This window comes from Anabrus simplex, chromosome 1 (genome assembly GCF_040414725.1).
Source record: "Anabrus simplex isolate iqAnaSimp1 chromosome 1, ASM4041472v1, whole genome shotgun sequence".
NCBI classification, from domain to species: Eukaryota; Metazoa; Arthropoda; class Insecta; order Orthoptera; family Tettigoniidae; genus Anabrus; species Anabrus simplex.
The window spans coordinates 667,887,492-667,910,881 of NC_090265.1; the positions used below are offsets into that span (position 1 = coordinate 667,887,492).

Below are 23,390 nucleotides of genomic sequence, written 5' to 3' on the forward strand. Positions count from 1 at the left end.
CACTATCCGTTATGTGATTTGAGTTTTTCTCATCATTACAGACAAGCAAGATAAGAAATTTTACATTCTCAACTATGGATGCTAGTGCTATGGGAACTAGAATTTTCACGATGTACAGTGTGTACAATTCAAATTGCAAACCGTGCCGGGCAGATCCTAGATCCGTCGTTGCCATACAGAGTTCAAACTTTTCGTCACGTACTGAGGCACGTATTCACCAACGCGAGTGTAAGCTTTCATCTTGGTTTAAAGCTGAGAAAACTGAGATAACATTTGCATTTGTATTCACGAATAGCATTACCTCGGATACCCCGGTTTAAAATTTTACAGGAAAAAGGTTGGCCGGGAAAACAGGAAATCTTTCAAGATGGCAGCTCTTAGATATTTAACTGAAAGAGATCACAGCCCTAGGTGGATAATAAGAACGCGCTACATACTTTAAAGACTACGATGACACTGGTTCGACACTGTCAGTACGAAATGCCGTGTGGCCTGCGGAGAGGCCTGGTGCAGGTCCCGTAGGCGACCTGTGCGTCGTGATGAGGATGAAATGGTGATAAAGACGGCACATACACCCACTCCTCGTGCCAGGGAAATTAACCAATTATGGTTAAAATTCCCCCATCCTAGTTGATTACGGTGTTAATTGTCGAAACAGGTATTCCCACCTTACGTGCGATAGTCCTTTGGGGGGCAGGGTTACCACCTGAGACAAGGGCCTTCACTTCGATAAGAATAATCGCAAGGAGCCTTTTGTATGGGAAGAAATGCTGAAAAATATAAATGAGAGAAAACAGCAATTGAAAGTTCAGACAAACATACTCACTTTGAAACCGCTCTGCACTATACGTTTCCCCTTCAGACATCCCTTCCCTCTCTCCCTCTGATATTTTCCTCCATTTCACCAACTTCTTTTCTTGCGTTTGTGCAGAGCTGTTCCTTTTCTTGCTGTTGATGCAAGTCTGTGGTCCCGTTGCTCACTGATAAGGTACTAGGTTCATCCCTCATGCTGGTCACAACTTGGAGGACCTTCACACACCCCATATTGAACTCCATCACAGATTTAATAACTCCTAGCTCCAGTTTATTTTTGGAAACAAATACTTCCTTAGGGAAGTAGTTCCGTAGAGGCACAATGTAACACCAAAATATCCTTAACCTGTCGCCGATGGAGAATGGGTAGAGAATGGGGGCGTGGACTCACTCTTCCAGTGCTCAGCATGTCCCTTTAAAAATGGTGGTATGGTGAAAGTAATAACATTTTTTGGAAGAGAAAGAACTGCAGAGTTTTTAAAGCCAAAATTGAAAAATCGATTTTTGTGATGAAAATTGGCCAAATTTCAGTGAAAAATGAAATCTCGTATGGCTTTTAGTGTCGGGATATCCCAGGACGGGTTCGGCTCGCCAGGTGCAGGTCTTTCTATTTGACGTCCGTAGGCGACCTGCGTGTCGTGATGAGGATGAAATGATGATGAAGACAACACATACACCAAGCCCCGTGCCGTAGGAAATAACCAATTAAGGTTAAAATCCCCGACCCGGTCGGGAATCGAACCCGGGACCCTCTGCACCGAAGGCCAGTATGCTGACCGTTCAGCCAACGAGTCGGACGGCCAAATTTCAGTAAAGCCTCCCCTTAAATTTTGCATACTGACGCACGGAAAACAAATGACGTGCGGCCGCTGATATCGAAATATATTTTTTTAATTTTATTTTAGACGAAGCATATGTGTACCTTAGTGACTGTAACAAACCCCATCGATTTACTACCGCCCTAGAGACAAAAAAAAAATTTCAAACATTGCATAAAGAATGTTAGGAAAGTTTTCCAAGGGTTTTCATGATCATCGTTGGATACTGCTACAGTGGCAAGTTATCCATTCGCCGTGTCGTTAATAATGTGAATGTGAACTCCACATACTATCAGCAAGAGGTTTGAACACCCATTCACAACACAGATATCTCAGCACTGTATGGAAGGGCGAAACATCAGGTATGAGTACATCAAGATAAAGCATCCAGCCACACCTCTCGTTCGACTCGTCTGTTCTTAGAGACAATGGAGATGGAAACTGGAATCCGTGCAATTCCTTTCACTGGCATTCCGGTGAAGGCTCCCAATGGATCACCCATGGACTTCTGTGCATTTGGACTCCTATAAAGGGCCTTAGGAAATAAATGTCCACGCACTATCAATGGCCTCTGGAAAGCCTGTCAGGAGTGGAAAAAGATAGACATGCTAGCTCTGCGAAAAAGTCTGCTGCAATGGAAGTTACGTTGTCGGGCTATAGCTAGACATGCTAATTGCCCTTCAAACATTGTCCCCAGATATCCGAATGACCTGTAGTGCACTGTTAGCAATTCATATTTTGGATAAAAGGATTCCCAACACTGATTACAGTGTGTATACAAATATTTTTAATGCATTAGTTAAATCTAGGGTGTTGTACGGAGCAGAGATCTGGAAGTTGAAGGGAAAGTGCATACACTTGATGAAATTACCAATAGATTTGCTAAAATAATCATGGGACTACCCAGTTGTATAGCTAACTGTGGAGTGATAATGATGTGCAATGATGTAAGTCTGCAAGCAGATACTGTTAAAAGATAATCAAGTATTGGCTGGGACTGAAGTTGTGATGATGTGGCGAAGCCACCAACACCAAATGAAATGTCAGAACCAAAGATACTGAGTGGATTGTATACGGAACATTTTGGAAACTATAGGAATAGGATACTACTGGTAAATGTATTGCCTAGAGCAGCTAAGAATATGTATGAAAAAATAGTTCTAAAAGTTAAGGATATTGAAAAGCAAAATTGCTTCACAGTGTAAAAATAATAGGTCAGTAGAGGAATATTGTAATGTAATTGGGAGAATGAGGATAAGTATATAGATAATATAACAAATAAGGAAATGACAGGCATAATATGGTGGTTAATGGGGTTTCACAAAAATAATGCATACAGACAAAATAGAGATATTCTGTAAAATGGGATGGACACACCTTATAAAATAGTTTTTGGAAACAAAGGAAATGAAAGAGTAATTTATAGATGAGCAGGATATGATAACAATCGATAATGAAAATTAGCTGTATACAATTATTGAACAGTTATTGAACAGAGAGTGGAGAAACCCGGGAAGAATTGCAAAATTATTCGTCATTATTAGGGGAATGTGGAGTTGTAAATTGATGGAAGTTAGTAACAGAATTGTGCGTCAGGCAACCTGGACAATAAAACTCCGTTGAAGTCTAGAGCAGTTAGGTACGTAGATTATAGTTATAGCAGATAATTAACTTATCGTCGTAATTCTATTAGTCTGCATGTTATTTTTTCCGATAGTCAATATTAACATTCATTTCAGGAGTCGGACATGATATGGAGGGACTGACGGTGAGTACTGTGGTGATCTCTTCTTGAGGTGGGGGGGGGGGTCAAACTCCCCGGGTATCTGATGAATAGAGTCCTGTTTTCCATGCACTATCAAATCTCAAAATATGCATGCATTCATGCACTGTAAAATGACGGAACATGCACAATAAACTGGAAAATATGCACTATCAAAATTCAGTTCAACATTGTTATATTTTCACTTTTTTTCCCGTATTGGCTTTACGTCGCACCGACACAGATAGGTCTTTTGGCGACGATGGAACAGGAAAGGGCTAGGAGTGGGAAGGAAGCGGCCGTGGCCTTAATTAAGGTACAGCCCCAGCGTTCGCCTGGTGTGAAAATGGGAAACCACGGAGAACCATCTTCAGGACTGCTGACAGTGGGGTTCGAACCCGCTATCTCCAGAATACTGGATACTGGCCGCACTTAGGCGGCTGCAGCTATCGAGCTCGGTTCACTTCCTTCTGAAACATTGTACAACTACTAATTTCTGCACATTTTCTTCATTTAAGTTCATTCGTTTATCTGACAGAACATTCCTGAACACAGAAAATGATCTTTCTACGATGCAAGAAGTGACAGGTTCATACTTAAATGAATACGTTTAGGACGAAGTAAAAAGTTATCTTTTCGAAAATTAACTTAGAAATTCCTTACCTCAGCCCATTTAGACTCGAGGACTTTCGTAGACTTTTGACAGGTGGCATGACACCAACATTTCACAGCACAGTCCAACACTTAAGTTGCAATTTGAAGCGTGTAAGCGTCCTGCTTTCCAACTCCTTCCTTTTCTCAATTTATTTTGCCTCATACGTGTGAATAATGGGAGTTCCGGGTAGGAAATTCCAGGAAAACAAAACAGGATTCAGTGCAAAACCAAGGATTGTAAGCTGCTATCTCAGTAACGCGGTATCAGAGTAGTATGATTCAAGTTTTGATTTCTTCGTCTAACATAGACGTAAAAGAGAAATAACATTTTTTGGTAATGCAAAATCTAGGGTTCAGTTTTTACTGGGATACCTTATTTCTCAGGATTAGAGCGGTCACGCGGTGTCTTCCCGCTTATGTCAGTGTTAACTCCAGCAACAGATAAAGGCTAGTACACACCAAGCGACAAAGTTGCGGAACACGTGTATCGCGACAAGTTCCAGGAATGTCCTGCGACATTTTTTCCGTGTTTGGGACTGTCGCGATACAAAAGTTGCATATCGCAGGTCTCCTATTCGAAATGGGATACATGATACAAATGTTGCGCAACATGATGTAGTCTGGACGTGTCGCGAGACAAAGTCCCGGGACACGCCGATGCCAGTGTGCAGATAGCCGCCGCCTGTTGGTGTTGTGTTGTGTTTCGTGTTCTGTTGTTTTGCGATGGAAACTACTCTAAAAATCATTGAGGATTTACACACCCTCCCTTGTCTTTGGGATGTTATGCCTACCGAGTATAAAAACAGAGACAAAAGGAGGGAAGCAATGGAGTCTCTGGCTAAAAAGTTCACTATGTCCATTCACGAGATGGAGAAAAAGATTCACAACGTTAAAAGCACATAAAGCAATTTCTTGCGCCATTTCACGCCGATTCCTGTGGTGCAACTTGCTCTATAGATGTGGACGCGGAACATTGTATCGCAACAGTCTAGGGACAGTGTCTCGGAACTGTCTCCATACAATGTCCCGCGACTTTGTCGCTAGGTGTGTGCTAGCCTTAAGAAAGTGCTTGGCTAACTGGATTATAGGACCTCTATGCCAGAAATACATTTTCTCTCTCAATAGACAGATAGTGTGAATGTACGGTCCCAAATTCTGCAAATCCATGTTTAAAAAGGTACTATCATGCAAGGTAACATAATGTATGCTATATAAATTCAGTTTTGTAAATTAAAATAGGCAGATCTATCATTTCCGCTATTACGGGAGATCTTATCTTAAATCTCCTGCTAACCCTATGGTTGCGAGTTTTTCTGTAACCCATCAGCTACGGGTAGAACAGATAGTGTAAATATATAGAATATATATTTAGCCTTCTGTATTTGATTAGATATTAAAGAATACTGCAATTAAAGAACAGCGGTATTTACTTTTATTCAGCGAATACAAAATTATCCATATATAGATTTTATGGCCATCCATTGATATCAGAATTTACAATTGAAGCTCTTCACAGCAACTGAACATGCGTCATTCTGTCGATTCACTGCACGTTCCTTCTTTCTTGTCAGATAGTGCGTAAAACTTCTCCTAGGTCATCTGTCGCGTCTGCAATATCTGATAAATCACGAAGACCAGCAGCAACACCTAGAGGAGAGAAAAGCACTGAAGAATTATTTTTTTTATTTGATGATGCCTCCGAGGTACTCTGATACCTGTCTTCATTGTGAAGGTCGTGAGGGCTGCAAGACGCCCTTGCCCGTGGAGATTCAGAGCTTTTTTCTTTTCTTTTTTTCTTTTTTTAGGACATAACCACTCCGCTAACATGGCTTACATAAGAAATCAACTGAGGAAAATTCATTCAGTCTTGACCTGACTAATGCAGTAAGTTGCAATGGTGGCTACTATTCAGACAGTGGGTGCGCTTTGCCTCCTTTCGGACGCGCGCCGTACCCAACACTTATTTGATGATGCCTCCGAGGCTTCAGTCGTCCCTGAGACTCGATCGCAAACTGATTCTCAAAACAGATCAACAGTCCTTAACCTCGTCTGGAGTTCGGCTGTCACCCCAAGGACATCGCCAAATAGGATGAAGGTATCTTGCTTCCTTGACCTAAAGCAGGAAGCTTTCGTAGAGGTGATGGCCCCTCCCCGCCATCACCCGTGGCGACCATCCAGTAAGTCGATGCGCTTTGTCGCCCCCGGAATCCTTTCGGACGCGCACCTCATCCCGCGTATTTGCTAATATCCCCGAAGTTTCAGTCGTTACCAACACTCGGGACTGAATCCCCAAACAGAGAAAAACCCTGTTCTGAGGAGCAGTGACCTCGTGTCGAGTTCGACTGTCACCCCGACGATATTAACAAGTACAGTGGGGTAGTAGTACCTGCTGCGATCGCACCAGGCTTCCCCGTAGTGATGGCCCCTCCCCGCCATCACCCGTGGCGACCATCCAGTAAGTCGATGCGCTTTGTCGCCCCCGGAATCCTTTCGGACGCGCACCTCATCCCGCGTATTTGCTAATATCCCCGAAGTTTCAGTCGTTACCAACACTCGGGACTGAATCCCCAAACAGAGAAAAACCCTGTTCTGAGGAGCAGTGACCTCGTGTCGAGTTCGACTGTCACCCCGACGATATTAACAAGTACAGTGGGGTAGTAGTACCTGCTGCGATCGCACCAGGCTTCCCCGTAGTGATGGCCCCTCCCCGCCATCACCCGTGGCAACCATCCAGAGAGTCAGCACGCTTGATTGCCCCCGGAATCCTTACGGACGCGTGCTGGGTGAACGGGGAATAGCGCAAACCTTTCTTACCCTTCTTATATTAACTGAATGCGGACTGCAGAGTAAGCGAGCTGGTCAACAATGGTGTGTTTCTGTCGTATCTTGGAGTTGACCCTGCACCGAATGTGATGTGAGTACAGAGGAGAATGGAGGCTTCTCCCAATCCCATTATTTCTTACCAGATCTTAAAATTATGTTACACTAAGGAATAACGTCGTAAGAATAAAGAACTCAGTTTTTCTCGTATATTATATTGTTTCCTACCGGAGGATTGTTGAATTGGGCTGTGCAACTCCTGCTCTCGCATTCTATTCTGGTCACATATTCCTTTAAGGATATCACAGATACTGTGGTAGTGCTACAATCTCAATCCTGTAGATGGTGCATCACGCTCAATAAACGATTACTATGTATCGCATATAGTATTACAAGCTGCCATTTCCTCATACATTAATACATTTTTGTGGCAATAATAAGTTTGTATGTTTCCTTAGAAACAATACAGACATGTCAAGCTTCCAGAAACTAAACCGTAATGTTATTTTCAGTTATTCAGAGCGCTTCCTTCGTGATATCGAGGCTTTCATCGAGCCGAGAGTCCACATGCATTCGTCCCATAAAATCTAAACACTTCCTTAAATAGCTACATGAAATGTTCCCCTCTCACTTTATAATATCAGAAGCAATCATAAATAACATGTTAAATTTAACATAGTTTTAGCATAATATGTAAGGGCTTGAGTTCTCGCCTAATATGCTTAATTTGAATAATCATTCAGTTGCCGTAAATGAATCCATTCATTTCGAGAAGAACATATGAATGAAAGCCCGAGTGGTTCTTAATTTGGAAGCGGGGGTTAGCGATCACGGGGCTCTTTTGTGTCTTGACATTGTTTCCACTTACTTGTACCAGGCTCCTCACTTTCATCTATCCTATCCGACCTCTTTTGGTAAACTCTTGTTCTTTTCCGACGTCTTTTTCACTTGGAGTAATAAATGCGACTCTGTGACGATGTCCCCCGCGTGTATATCAACGAGGAAATGGCACAGACGCCTTCGGGAAGGTGGCAGATTGCTTTCATTGTCGGGCCCCAACACCAAGCACGCTGACGGGGGAGGTGGGGAGTACAACACAGATTCGGCGTCTGTCACCATTAATGATGCTCATATCGAGGTGTATTAGGTATTAAAGAAACATTTTGAGTTTCTCTACTTGTAGAGCCAAACCTCCAATAATTATCTCTATTATTTCTCAAGATATTAATTGTATTATACTTTCAAGCCGGACGCGCTGTATTAGTGAGCTGTGTGAACCAAACCGCCTCTTGAGGTTATAAACCCAGCAAACAGCTCTCCAGAAGACGAATTTAACAAGCTACTAGCGTGAACAAGGGCTATCTCCACTGAAGAGGCCAGGCTTAACAATGATCTCTCTCTGCACCGACCTTCACTTCGCTGCTCTGATAGGTCGATACGTACCAGTGGCAGTTCGTAACTTTGTGAGACCACGGAGTAATAACGAATATCATTCACTTGACCGACTGAAAACGTACAACAATTCAAAATTACTTTGTCGGGTGAAATTTAATCAATAATATCAGATCAATGCACAACAACACAGGCAACCAAAATGGATATTTTAAAACTTTTTAACGTTAATAGGTGATTCTTATGGTTTTGTTATTACTGATTCCAGATCTGTCCTCAATTGTTTTGTCACACACGGTTTCATCACAATGTGACTTCGTTACAAACCAGAAAGTTATTTCTTTAAGTTTTGATTTAAGTCTAAACGTTTTTCTTATACTTCCTTTCCCTTCTTCTCCTTCAAAGATTCTGGGATAGCTTTTTTCTCCTGTGAGTCGCTTGCTGAACTTCTCGCTGAAGTGACCAGCAGTAGTCTCCCATCATACAGCGGCCCTGATATCTTCTTTCCATCACTTTGATATATTGATGGAAATGCTCACCTTGCGCCTAACTCAGATATCCCAAATTTTCTGGGGGAAAATCAAGTGACTGTTGAAAAAGTGAATATTTAGGCTTATCAAACATCATATCTTTCTGAACTTATCCAGCATGTTGGCTACAATAGAAATATGTGGGTCCTTTTTATTGCCTAAGAACTTAGTATCAACCTGCTTGAATGGTTGGAATCGAACATCATTTTTCGGATATCTGGTCCAACAAACACACCTTCTTTCAATTTTGATTCTGATGAATGAGGAAACTTCTCGCAGAAATACTTGAAACATTGCCCATCTTTGGGTAAAGCTTTCACGAACTGTTTCATTAGGCCTAATTTGATGTGTAGAGGTACTGCTTACACAACGACGCTTCAGCTACAAACAAAATAAAAAGATAAGAATCAGAGGGCCGCGATCGATCTAACTGTCCATATACCTACCACAGACCAGCGCAACCAGTGCCATCTTATTTTTTTTTTTTTTTGCTAGGGGCTTTACGTCGCACCGACACAGATAGGTCTTATGGCGACGATGGGATAGGAAAGGCGTAGGAATTGGAAGGAAGCGGCCTTGGCCTTAATTAAGGTACAGCCCCAGCATTTGCCTGGTGTGAAAATGGGAAACCACGGAAAACCATTTTCAGGGCTGCCGATAGTGGGATTCGAACCTACTATCTCCCGGATGCAAGCTCACAGCCGCGCGCCTCTACGCGCACGGCCAACTCGCCCGGTCCATCTTAATTTAAACCCATTTTTAACCTATTTCAATAGTGTATGAAATACCTTCGAATTTGCTACAAATATCATTTCGTTAAATATTTAGTTTTTGAAGTGTACAAAAAATGATGGGTGACATAATTTTTTTATTGTCATAGTCTGATTCAGTACATGAAAACCCATAAGGATATGGTGAACTCATTTAAAAAGGTTTTTTCACCGTTGCCTTTTCGAACCCATGCACCTCCCGTATGCAGAGCTCGCCTCGATAACCGTAGCACTTAAATACACCCGGCCGCTCCGCTCGGTTCTAATAATAATAATAATAATAATAATAATAATAATAATAATAATAATAATGTTCAGACCTCAGTCCGAAGGCTGGTTTTATCCTCAACAGCTGCACCATACGCTGTCATAGATGGCCTAGGCTTCACTAATGAGGCATTCTTGGGAAAGGAGGAGTGAGGTAGTTCTCAGTGGCTTTCCTCACCGAGCCAGAATTTGCTGTTACATCAGTCTTCCGAGCACAATGAAATGCACACACCAACCGACCGTATGAGTGACATTTTCACACTATAACAGGGGCTAGCTACATAACGAATGACATTGCTAGCTTCGCTCATACCTCAGCCACTGTCATATTGCCAAAGACAAGGTTGTAACTGAGATAAATCAATGAAGGTAACAAACCTAATACCAGAAGACAAAATGCACAGTAAACACTGGGTCTCACCGGCAGACCTTAGTAAAACTGTTCTTCTCGAACAGAGGAGAATCGAATTAGACAAGGCAAACCATGCCTTCAGAAAACTGTACGCCTCAAAACGTCTATCGACGATGTTCAACTAAGACACTCCAACGCAATAGTCCTGTACGCAACAGAGTGCCTATCTCTAAGAAGACCCCACTAAGAGCCCTCGAAGTACAAGAAAGGAAGTTCCTGAAAATGACGTAGGACCGAGGATCCTCTCAGATGGAAGGCGATGGTACAAACCAAACCATGAACTGTACCAACAGCAAGAAATCCTCACAGATGCCATCAGAAGTGGTTGGCTTTCTACGGACACCTGTATAGAATGGAGTCTCACAGGCTGTCCTACAAGGTCTTCAAAGTAGCCAGCAAGGGTAAAGCCACTGGGATTCCTGTGGATCCAGCAGGTAGAGAAGGATCTCGTAGAACTTAATCATGCCATAATAATTAACAGGAGTTATTATCATTCCACTATCAAAACCAGACCCTTCTGAACATCCCTTACCAGAAGCTAACCACAATGAGACCACTAAATGGTCTGCGGAACGGACCCTCCTGTGGGTGGGGGCGATAGAATAACACCCACGGTATCCCTGCCTGTCTTAAAAGGCCACTAACAGGGGCCCCAGAGGCTCAGAACTTTGGAGTGTGGATTGGCGACCACGGGGTCCTTAGGTGAGTCCTGACATTGCTTCCACCTACTTGTGCCAGGCTCCTCACTTTCATCTATCCTATCCGACCTCCCTTGGTCAATTCTTGTTCTTTTCCGACCCCGACGCTATTAGGTTTGCGAGGCCTAGGGAGTTTTTCATTTTCACGCCCTTCGTGGTCCTTGTCTTCCTTTGGCCGATATCTTCCATTTTTTTCCCTCTGATTAGTGTTATATATATAGGATGGTTGCCTAGTTGTACTTCCTCTTGAAACAATAATCACCACCACCTCCGCGGAACGGAAGAGAGAGTTCAGCAAGATAATGAATAATAATTCGGCCACAGAAAAACTCAAGGTACTAAGAAGAATGCAGCAGCCAAACCCACAATCAAGAACGCTAGAAGCGGCAACATCGACGACGACGACACCACAGTTAAATCACAAGCACCGTGGTCTTCAGGCGGCCCAAATGAAATGAAATAATAATAATAATCGTACGGTCTCAGCTAGCATGTGCAGGCATTTTATTCCATGCCGTATAGGCTGCCTGCCCGTAAGTTTGTTTTACTCTACCATACGGCAGAGAAGCGAATCTCTGTTGGGCAATCTGTGGCTGAGTTTAATTAGTTCTGTCGGATAAACACCAAATGCGACACCACATGCCGACATCGTACGATATACTGTCGAATAAGCTTCAGAACTCCGACTTCCTCGGCCGGGTTTCAACCCGTGACCTGGGGACCCGGAGGTAGACACTCTATCACTGATCGAGCGATTAACCCCTTGTAATATCAGTCGTTGGAGGAAGTCCTGACTTTCGAAGAATGAGGAGATTGGTAGAAAACTATTATAATAATTTAATGTTAAAACGATCTTGTTTAAATGTTTAATTATCATTCTCTACATAACGCATTCCCCTTCCAAGTGTAATATTGATTTGCTTTCAGTTTTCCTCTTTTTAAACGTCATTTTTAAGGCCAGTAACACTACTCAGTAGCGCCGATTAGGGTGGGGAGGCAGTTTACACCTCCTCCCTACTTTGTGGAGAAAATTATCCCGTTTTATCCCGCTGAAACTAGGAATTATATGAATAATTAAAACAAGCAATTTCTGCAGGCGTTGTTGTCCTATCAGATAATTATTTCCTTTAATTTCTTTAATTATTTACAAAATTTTAGGGGAAATACGCACAAAATGTTGTTCGTCGCAGTTTACCGATTTGTATAGCGCCGCAGCAAGTAGTGGACACTTTGCATGTGCTATGAGGAAGGGTAGCAGGGGCATACTTTTTTGCCAAGGTCATGGACACTTGAGGTATGGTTCACCCGCTTGGAGCGCACAGTCGTCAGTTTGGCACTCTATTTAGTGTCTGTTACTTTCTTAGTGTGTAGCAAATTCTAAACGATTGTTATTTATACAGTACTTATATAGTACTTCTTATATTGTAATACATGTGTAATATTGTTCCTTTGGTGAAAGTTTTATTGTGTAGTATTGAATCACAATCTCAAAAAACTATTATTACCGCGCTAAGGTTGGTAAACTGTCAACCTTTACCTCTCTGTTGAAATTCACTCATAGAACATAAGAAAAACTTGCCATTCTGTAGTTTTCTTCAGTTTTGATAAACCAGGCGGCCCGAGATTGCCGTACTTTCTACTCACAGATGCTCCGCGTGCACAAATGATGAATGCGATATCTACTAACTGATTTTCATAAGGGGACTACTACCAGCAGGCAGCTTACGTCAGAATATGAAGAGATAACAACAGGTCGGTCGCTCGCAGCGTGTTCCTCAGCGCTGCCCGACTAATGCAACCCCTTGGATTAATAAACCTGGTTTACGCCCGCATAGTACTAGGCTGGTGTATGGTACAGCAGCACTACATTTGCTGTCTGCATATCGGCAATGGCTTGTGTGTTCAGCAATCACGAATACACAGACATCGTTTTAATACATGGAGAATCTGGAGAGAATGCAGCCGAAGCTCGCAGACGGTAAAACAGGAGTTTAAACAGACGTCTGCCTTCTGCACATGTATTTCGCTGAACAGTATTAGTTTTGGTTTCATACAAACAACTCTTTTATGGAGCGGAATGTCTGTACGTGTATACATTAATAAGTTATCAAATTTTCTTTTCTGCATCTTTGGCGCATTTACTAATGCGCCCTGTTGTGGAGTTTCTGCAGTAAAACGACTGCTATTTGTTTCACAAAATCCGAAATACAGCACGTTGTAGCACTCCTTCGAAAACAAGTGATTAGGCATCCCATGCATCAGTAGTGCATGTGGGACAAGTGTAAGTAGAAAGTACGGCGCTCGCGAGCCACCTGGTATATACCCCACCCCGCCCCTTACCGCCATATCCCACAAACCCGGGTACTTTTTGTTGTCTGTACATCCACCACCACTTCTAATTCCCAATCGTCGCTACTGACGCTGCTAATACTGTCGAACTTTGTTCTTTATAGGAGGAGAAGGAGTTCGCCACTGTCTGGATCACCCTTTGGTCTGGTCTGTGCTTCGTATCGACGCTGATGACGGTGACTACGTTCCTGATCGACACCGAGCGGTTCAAGTATCCTGAACGCCCCATTGTGTTCCTGTCTGCCTGCTACTTCCTGGTGAGCGTCGGCTACCTAGTGAGGGTTGTCTTGGGGCCTGACGCCGTGGCGTGCGAGGGAAACATGATCCGCTACAGCGCAAAGGGCCCCGTGGTCTGCACACTTGTATTCTTGCTCATCTACTTCTTCGGCATGGCCTCATCTATCTGGTGGGTTGTGCTCTCCTTCACGTGGTTCCTAGCAGCAGGACTCAAGTGGGGGAACGAAGCCATCGCAGGTTATTCACAATACTTCCATCTAGCGGCGTGGCTTGTCCCGACAGTCAAGTCCGTCGCAGTTCTGGTCATGGCAGCTGTTGATGGTGATCCCGTCGCTGGAATCTGTTACGTCGGTAATCAAAACCCGGATAATCTGCGTGGTTTCGTTTTAGCACCTTTGCTAGTCTATCTCCTAGTGGGTACGTCATTCTTATTGGGAGGGTTTGTATCCCTGTTCAGGATCAGGAATGTGATTAAGCAACAGGGAGGTATAGGAGGTCGAACAAAAGCAGATAAGTTGGAGAAACTGATGATCAGGATCGGCATCTTCAGTGTCCTCTATACAGTGCCAGCCACGATAGTTATTGGGTGCTATCTGTACGAGAGCAGTTTCTATTCGGACTGGATGACACCTCTGGTATGTCCCTGCAGCAAGAGGCTAAAACCACTATACTCGGTTCTCATGCTCAAATACTTCATGGCACTTGCTGTGGGGATCACGTCAGGTGTGTGGATCTGGTCGAGCAAAACTCTAGACTCATGGCGGCGACTGTGGCGGCGGTTGTTCCGTGGAGGAGGAGGAGGTCAGCACGTCAAGCAGCAGTATGTTCCTGGAGGCGGCACTCTTTTAGCTGCGCCCCATGTAGCAGCGTCAGCCCCCGGTAGTCTCCAAGCGTCCAGTCAACAGCGTCACCACGTCCTCAAACCTCAGATGGTACCGGCGTCTCACGTATGACAGCAACTGCCCTCGGAGGACGGAGCAAGGTCGGTGCGTCCTGAAGGAGTAACTGTAGTGGTGGCCCTTCAAGGTCAGAGTGAAGGGCTCAGCAACTATGGTCCAGTTTAAGCTGTACAATCCTCTCGTGTCTCAGGCTTCAGAGGATATCAGGAAGCAGACTGGGGAGTTCTGCAACTTCAGTAACAGACAAATGACTTGAATGTGTGTAGTTGTGGGGTGATTGTTAGAGTAAAGCCTTTCAGGTCAATGTTAATAAGGGCTCACAAATTACAGCATTTCCTTCAGCCGAGCGTTTATTAGAAGACTCTGGTTTCTCTGACGGAAAGATGAAGTAATTATTTCTGAAGTTTGGGTTGAAGGATCCGACAAGTCTGGTTTTGTTTTAGACGATATCTAGCCTCATTACTAGTATCGTCGAGGTGCCGGTTTACTATACATGGAAAAGGTTATTAATAATCATCGGACGAATTTTCCAACAGCATATCATCTGTAGAACTATTGTTTAGTAGCAGAAGTTCAAGGCAAATCAACACAGTTTCTACAATATCTCAAGTCTTAATATCAGATGGATACAGACTGGCAAATCCAACTGAAGAGATATCTGTGATCGACGTACATAATATACCAAATAATAATTAGACAGTACTATTTGAACAATCTTCTATTTATCGCAAACGAATTTGTTTTATCACAACAAAACTTGTTATGGGAATCTCTGAGCCTCTGTGAAAGTTATGGGAAGAAGAAATTTCCTCAAATGTGGTTCACAACACAGTGATTACTGGTTCATTCTTACAGTAACCTACCTAAAACTAGTTTTAATTCTATTAGGTGGGGACATAAGTCCGTTCGCATTGTAATCCATACGGAACATTCAGCTTCGGGAGGTCACAGCAGAGATAACACAGGTGTCCTTGCGCTGGAATGGCTAGGAGTTAAGCCGGCAACTTGTCCGTCCATGCCGTTAAGTGGCTATGCATACCTTCCAGGCGTTTTAAATGGCGATGTACGAACGGACTTATATCCCCACCAGACACAAAATATGCCGCCGGCACGCTGTTCTGAACGTTGAATGCTAACTGTATTACATCGTGTACGTTATACCCAAAACACAAAGAGTAACAGATCACTAATTTTTTGCGAACTATTGGTTAGCATTTTCAGTGTTTTCTCCTGTCTCCTTCCGCAGCATTTTCTCACACAAGGTGCTCCGAAATGTGTTGGTTTTGCCCGACTAGTCGTCCATAAGTGAGATTAAAGAGATCATATCATAAATTAGAAGAATTGTAGTGCCCTGAGTTCTGTACACACACAAAAAACGAAAGGAAGAACTACTCAGTAACCTAGTCATCAAACATTACCTGTTTGAAGGAGCTCTTGGGAGGAGTGTGCGTTGACAGTGTCAACAGAGGTTTGGTGTGAAGTATGAACGGTGATGGTGTGCGTGTGTCTACTCGATGGTGCAAGTGTTGTCAAATTTTTACATGTCACTGAAGAGGAACATTTTCAGTTGTTCGCTTGTTGTGTCTCCCTCATGTTACATCTAAACTTGCTATAAGAAGTGGAAAATAATACATTTGCATGCTGCATCTCACAGAGCTGTAGATAAAAACCATAAAATCGCAGAAAGTTAATTTTCTTATTTTTCAAATGATATTCACAAACTGTCCATAGTGTAACTCTGAGTGCGGGAGGATTGGAGTAAATTTAACACTAGTTTTTCTTATCACTGTCTCTATATCCAGTGGGTGTCTATTTAAAATGTGTTCTATTCTACATTTCAGCACACAGGTCCAGTCCTTGTGTTCGTGGTTTTTCTTGTGCTGTTGTGTTGTGTGACTGAAAAAATATTTAATATAGTTTGATCTAGTGAACACCAAAGACTGACTTCTTTCTAAACAGGCAGAAAATATTTCATGCCTTTAAAATCAAAGGAATTAACAACAATATGCAATTCTCATAAACTCATAAACAACATGTGTTAGGGAAATGAAAACTACAACCGTACTTGACTGAGAAAAGTAACTGTAATTTGGTTTAAACTCCTCCAGTGTATGTTATATAATTAATATTTTGCCACTTAAGTTAATACTGAACTTGTAAATATTATCGAAAGCTGAGGACAAAATATTATGTATCCAGTGTAGTTGCATTTCCCCAGATTAGTCTCTAGCCTTCCAGTTTTACTATATTTTCATAGTAATTAGTATTCGTGTGTTATAATCCAAGAATTCAATTCCACATTTAACTAGTCATACATAATTTCGCATCTGATCGAGATACGAGAATGTTATTTAAATCGACACTCCGGAGATAAAAATATATTTTTACCTAATGCATGTATTTTCACGAAACTTTGTAGGAATGTCACCGACATAAAAGTAGAGATGTCACAAACATTTCTTTCATATACTTCTTCTTCTTTATCTGTTTACTCTCCAGGGTCCGTTTTTTCCCTCGGGCTCAGCGAGGGATTCCACCTTTACCGCCTCAAGGGCAGTGTCCTGGAGCTTCAGACTCTGGGTCGGGGGATACAACTGGGGAGGATGACCAGTGCCTCGCCCAGGTGCCCTCACCTGCTATGTTCAACAGGGGCCTTGCGAGGGGATGGGGAGATTGAAAGGGATAGACCAGGAAGAGGGAAGGAAGTGGCCGTGGCCTTAAGTTAGGTACCATCCCGCCATTTGCCTGGAGGAGAAGTGGAAAACCACGGAAAACCACTTCCAGGTTAGCTGAGGTGGGAATCGAACCCACCTCTACTCAGTTGACCTCCCGAGGCTAGTGGACCCCGTTCCAGCCCTCGTACAACTTTTCAAATTTCGTGGGAGAGCCGGGAATCGAGCCCGGGTCTCCGGGGGTGGCAGCTAATCACACTAACCACTACAGCACAGAGGCGGGCTCGTTTCATATACAATTAATAGTTTTCCAAAATAATGTTCTTTTTGAAATTTTTAATTTCATTTTTTCATGAAATTTAATGAATATGTTAATGTAATGTCGTAATTAGGTAGATAATACTTCTTTTAAAAGCACTAAGTGTCGATTTTTCTGTACATAATTTATATAAGGAAATATATCGTACTAAAGTTTGTGTAATGTTTACGTTCTAAAAGTTTGGACTTAAAAATCCCTACTACTTGAAAAAATTCTGCAATCAAAAATTCTATACGCAGGTTTCTTAATATAGGTGTGATACATATACAATACAAATTTTGTTACATTTGGCAGAATATTACGGGGGGGAAATGGGATTTAAATGTAAAATTACAATTGGCAAACAAAGCATTATTACAGTGATAAATTGTTTGAATTCAGCGGAATAACTTCGTGACAAGAAAAACGAAACTCAATACTTTCAATTTCGGTCATTAAATATTTCTCCAGAATGACCAAAATATCAATTTTTATCCCCGGAGTGTCGCCTTAAATGGCATACTTCTGCACATGTCGTCGGAAGGAATCGGAAGGAAAGACGATGTGTATTCATTATAAATCCTTTGTTTTATCTTCATGCATGCTGTATGGTTCAGACGGTAGAATGCTGTCTGTCTATGCCAAAGTTGGCGGGTTCGATCCCGACTCAGTCCGGAGGTATTTGAAGGTCCTCAGATGTGTCAGCCCTGTTTCGACAGATTTATCGGTACGTAAAAGAACTCCTTGAAGACAAAATCCCAGCACCACGCCGTTTCTGAAAACTGTAAATGTAGTTGGCGAGGCATAAAATCAGTAAGATTACTAGACTGAGATCGTGTTCTAGTGTTCCTTAAGGTGATTCCGCCTTATCAGAGTCATGTGCAAAAGAACTGAATTGCACGTCCATTTTCAACCACATACCGGTCCCTCTGGCGATCTTAATTCTAACGCAGGTCTTAGAAAATGGCAGCTAATACTGCTAACCACTATCTCCTGGTTTGGATAATCGTTACGGATGGTGTTCTAACTAACAAATTACCGTTTATTATAAAGGTTACAAAATATAAATTTGTTGATGTACTTTAGAGACATATTCACTTCGGTTTGTATAGAGAGAGATGGCCTGTCAGGCTTGGTGAAGAGGCTTGTGGTGACACTCCGTCAACAAAGGAACGTGATGATTGCACTGTACAGTAGCTGCAAGTCACAGAACCAACAGCTCATCACCAAGTCAAATAACCGAGGAGTGGAGAAGATAGAGTTACCATGAGCCCTTCTCCCTCTGTGTGTCTACTTGGGTGGCTTATTAGTCACTTCAGTCAATTACCACTGGTCTGCATTTAGGGCAGTCGTCCAGATTCTTAAATCATTTCAAAGAATTTGGAAAATTGTCGAACATCTCCTTTAGTAAATGATTTCAGTCCCTTACTCATCTTGCTATAAAGGAATATTTGCCCCGTTTTATCCTCTTGAATTATTTTATCTTCATACTATGGCATTTCCTACTTTTAAACAGACCACTTAAACGTATTCTTCGTCTATTACAATAATGGCATTCCACACCATCTCTCCGCTGATAGCTCGTAACATGTTTAATCGAGCAGCTCATCTCCTTTCTTCCAAGTCTTCCTAGCTCAAACTTTGCAACATTTTTCAACATGTTCGTTACGCTACTCTTTTGTCGGAAATCACCAGAACAAATCGAGCTGCTTTTCTTTGGATTTGTCTCAGTTCTCGAATCAAGTAATCCCATACACTGGAACCATACTCTTACTTATTGTGGTCTTACGAGAGACTTATATGCCTTCTCCTCTGCCCGCTCCGTTGTAAACCAGCAATTAGGCAACCCATTCGTCGTCATTACATGTGAGACACTTATGCGTAGCAAGTACGGCGCTGGCGGGCCACCTGGTATATTCGTTGTACCAGAAGCAAGAAGTCGATTGAAAAAAATTCCCGTAAAGAGACATGTTTGACAATCATGTAATAACGGACCAACCCTTCTTCCTTGAGCCAGAGCCAGAATGTAAACAAGGGGGTTGGGCTTTATTTGGAGCCATATTTTGAAATTTTCTCTATGAAAGATCCGTTCCAACCCTAATCTATGTTCTACAAGCTGCTTAACGTCGCACCGACACAGGTAGGTCTTTGGTGACGAATGGATAGGAAAGGGCTAGGAGTGGGAAGGAGACGGCCGTGGCCTTTAATTAAGGTACGGCCTGGTACGAAAATGGGAAACTACGGAAAACCATCTTCAGGGCTGCCGACAGTGGGGTTCGAACCCACTATCTCCGAATACTGGATATTGGCCGCACCTAAGCGACTGCAGCTATCGAGCTCGGTCCCTTTCCCAATAAAATAGCGTTTAAAAATTGGATTATAAAACCGTTTGGAGCACATTTTTCAATATCAGATTGAATGTAATGTAACAGCATGTTGAATATTAAGTTGTTCTTCGGTTTTTGCTAGAGGTTTGGGAGAAGACTAGGATTCTGAGGGTATCAGCCGTAGCTGTAATATAGGTGAAAATAGGAAACCATGGAAAATTATCTTCAGGGTTCCCAACGGTGGAATTTGAACCCCGTTATCTCCCGAAGCGTTACCCAACCCGCTCGTTATTAAGATTTTATGTGGCCCTTTTCTGTGTCCTTCACGGGTTGTATAAGAAATTTACCATTGAAAGGAGTATTTAAAGCTATTGTATATTTCTAATTTCATAATATTGAATAAAGATAGATCCATAAAATAACACTAGCTTCATTAAAATATAATTATTCGTTTGTGGTTGAAATATGAACTTGAAAATTATTGCAACTGTCTACTTTCGTGTAGTCGGTTCGCAACAATGGCCTTATACTATACGAGTGTTACATTCAGTGGCGGCGATTGGGGGGCGAGCGGGGACAGTCTCCCCCCCCCCCACTTTGTTAAGAAAAAATTAAATTTTGATTACATTTTAGCCATCTGAAACTAGGAATTATTAAAAAAGCAATTTATATAAATCCTATTACCTATTACCTCATTCTTCCCTTTAATTCCTTTAAACATTAAAAAACTTAGCGGAGATACGCACAGAATGTCATTTACAGCGCCGCAGCATGTAGCGACGGGCTTTACGTCGCACCAACACAGATAGGTCTTATGGCGACGATGGGATAGGAAAGGCCTAGGAGTTGGAAGGAAGCGGTCGTGGCCTTAATTAAGGTACAGCCCCAGCATTTGCCTGGTGTGAAAATGGGAAACCACGGAAAACCATCTTCAGGGCTGCCAGTAGTGGGATTCGAACCTACTATCTCCCGGATGCAAGCTCACAGCCGCGCAGCATGTAGCGGAGACTTGCACAGCGGCGTGCAGAAGCGAGATCGTTATCTGATAGCAATAAACCTTAATTGCGAACATGTGTAATTGTTCCTTTGGTGAAAGTTTTATTGTATAGAATTGAATCAAAATCTCACAAAAAAAAAAAAAAACCTATTATCATCGCAGTTAAGTTGCTAAGCTGTCAACCTTTACTTCTCTGTCGAAATTCGCTCAGGGAGCATCAAAACCTTACCATTTTGTAGCTATTTTGTTTCAATTTTGATGTCTACACCTCCACCCCACAATATTTTTCCCAGGCCATCGGTACTCTTTATTTTTCTATAAATGGTATCCCCACCCCCCCCCCCCCACCACCACTTCTAATTCCCAATCACCGCTACTGGTTATATTCCGTCTCTTTATGTCTTTAAAAGATGGAGCTATTCCATTTCCTTTTACATAGCTAGCATCTTTTCTCCAATCGTATTTGTTTACACCTTCATTAAATATTATAACATTCCTCTTGCTTTCTTTCTTTCTATTGCCTTTTAGATAGACAATTACAAGATGCAGGCATCTTCCGATAACAGCAGAGAATGTTCTCATATCGCAGTCCCCTGACATGTTCAGTTTGAACGACAAGTTCGAGTAATTACTTGGAAAACACCAAATCACTGTTACGTGTTATTCTGTAACTCAATTTGGTTTTCATTCCGCCTGCTCGCTCGCCCGCAAGTAGAAATGGAGAAAGTTTGTTTACATCTCTGGAGGCTGCTAGCTGTTGTTAGCACTACTTCCCGAAGCTAACGAGAATACACACACTGTGTGTGTGGTCACTGTGAAGTCTACAGGTCTGTGCTGTATGTTCCAGTTGTTAACATTCAGTTTGCCCAGGGGCTGGTATAGCAAGCTGCGAATATGCGACTCCACATTCAACCACATCTCAGCTACGAATGTAATGCCTGTTGTACACCATCAAATTTTTCTTTCAGTTCAATACTTCACAAGAAATTTTGTCAAATCTTGTCAATTTTTGTTCAACATTGCTGAAGATTTGGCAAGGTTTGATAGCATTTTGTTTTTACGTGGAGGAAAGCAAACAGCAGCTGTAGTTTTTGGCCTAGCAGTGGTACAAATTCTTAAAAAGAAGAGAAACGCGCAATAAACCATAATTTCCATGGAAAAATATTAATGTGGTTATTTTCAACATTTTTTGCAATGTATTTACTGCGAGCATGTCTACCCCTTACCCGGAGGCCCCGAGTTCGATTCCCGGCCAGGTCAGGGATTTTTACCTGGATCTAAGGGCTGTTTCGAGGTCCACTCAGCCTATGTGATTACAAATGAGGAGTTACTTGACGGTGAGATGGCAGCCCCGGTCTAAAAAGCCAAGAACAACGACCGAGATGATCCGTCTTGCTGACCACACGACACCTCATAATCTGCAGGCCTTCAAGCTGAGCAGTGGTCGCTTGGTAGGCCATGGCCCTTCGGGGCTGTAGCGCCATGGGCTTTGCTTTTCTATTTACTGCCTAAACGTCATTTGCAGAGGTTATGTTATATTATTGCATTTACTCACATTAATTGAATAAAAAGTACAGCATTGCAACGGAAATTCATATCTTATCACATGAAAACATTTATCAGGAACTCAATAATAATAATAATAATAATAATAATAATAATAATAATAATAATAATAATAATAATAATAATAATAATAGTAATAACATGCGAAGATCGTCTTAAATCGACCATTGCTGACAGTGTTTACTTACAGGTTACCGTACTGTAATAAACATAGAAGCTGTCCACTTCCTCGAGATATTTCTCTTGCAATCTCCTCGTAAGCTGCTATTTTATTCATTTTATTGTGGTACTCTATCGGAGTCCACTGAATATAGGCAGGGATATGCCTCATACTTAGCATAATTTAATACACACGCAACCTCTCTCGTTGATGAGGACGAAGCCATTTTTGTTGTTTTGATTCCCGCCCCAGCATGCCTAGCGGCATACCGCGCCGTTAATTGGTCAATTCTGTCAAAGACTTGACAAGTCTTTGATCAGTTAGAACATGTTCTAATTCACCTTCAAGACTTTCAAGACTTCTCAAGACTTGTCAAGAATTGCAAGCGCTTTGACAACTAAACTTGTGAAGTATTGAAAATTCATGTGAAGTCTATTTATTGATGACTTAAATTGGACAAGCATTTGATGGTGTACAAGCTTAAGACTCCTAGAGGATCCGAAGACGGTTTAATTTACTCTCACGAGGACATCTGAGGTGCTATCTGATCCTAAATGTTGTAGCTATGCCTGGTCGAGTAAAAACAACATCCTATGGACTCGGTTTTTTATTAGATACCGCCTGGGCTATTTGTACGTCAGTTTTGAATTGTTTTCTTGAAGGTGGCACCACCGAAAAAAATGTTAGTCAGTGTTGTTAGTAGCGAAATTGACAAATATATGTCGACAGATTAGAACGTTTAGAGATGCAATGTTGCTATTTTTCATGCCTACATGAAAGACATAAAAGTATTTAGAGTTTTAGTGCCAAAAAAGTACGAATCCATCCTTTTTTAATATTTCTTAAACTGCAATAGTTTTAACAGAAATAGTTTGTATAGTAATGCATTTGTTCTATCTGAACATAATAAAAGTGCTAAAAAGTATTTTCAGTTGATTTTTTTTCACTC

At 42.1% G+C, this 23,390-nt stretch overlaps 1 protein-coding gene across 1 annotated transcript in view; it reads left to right on the forward strand.

Moving 5' to 3' along the window:
• Positions 1 to 22,709, forward strand: part of fz2 (frizzled 2) — a 320,663-nt gene extending 297,954 nt beyond the window's left edge. Inside the window, exon 5 of the mRNA XM_067158671.2 lies at positions 13,390 to 22,709. Coding sequence (XP_067014772.2) covers positions 13,390 to 14,475 — 1,086 coding nt within the window. The 3' untranslated portion in view covers positions 14,476 to 22,709. The remainder of the gene's footprint in view (positions 1 to 13,389) is intronic.
• The last annotated feature ends 681 nt before the right edge of the window (positions 22,710 to 23,390 follow it).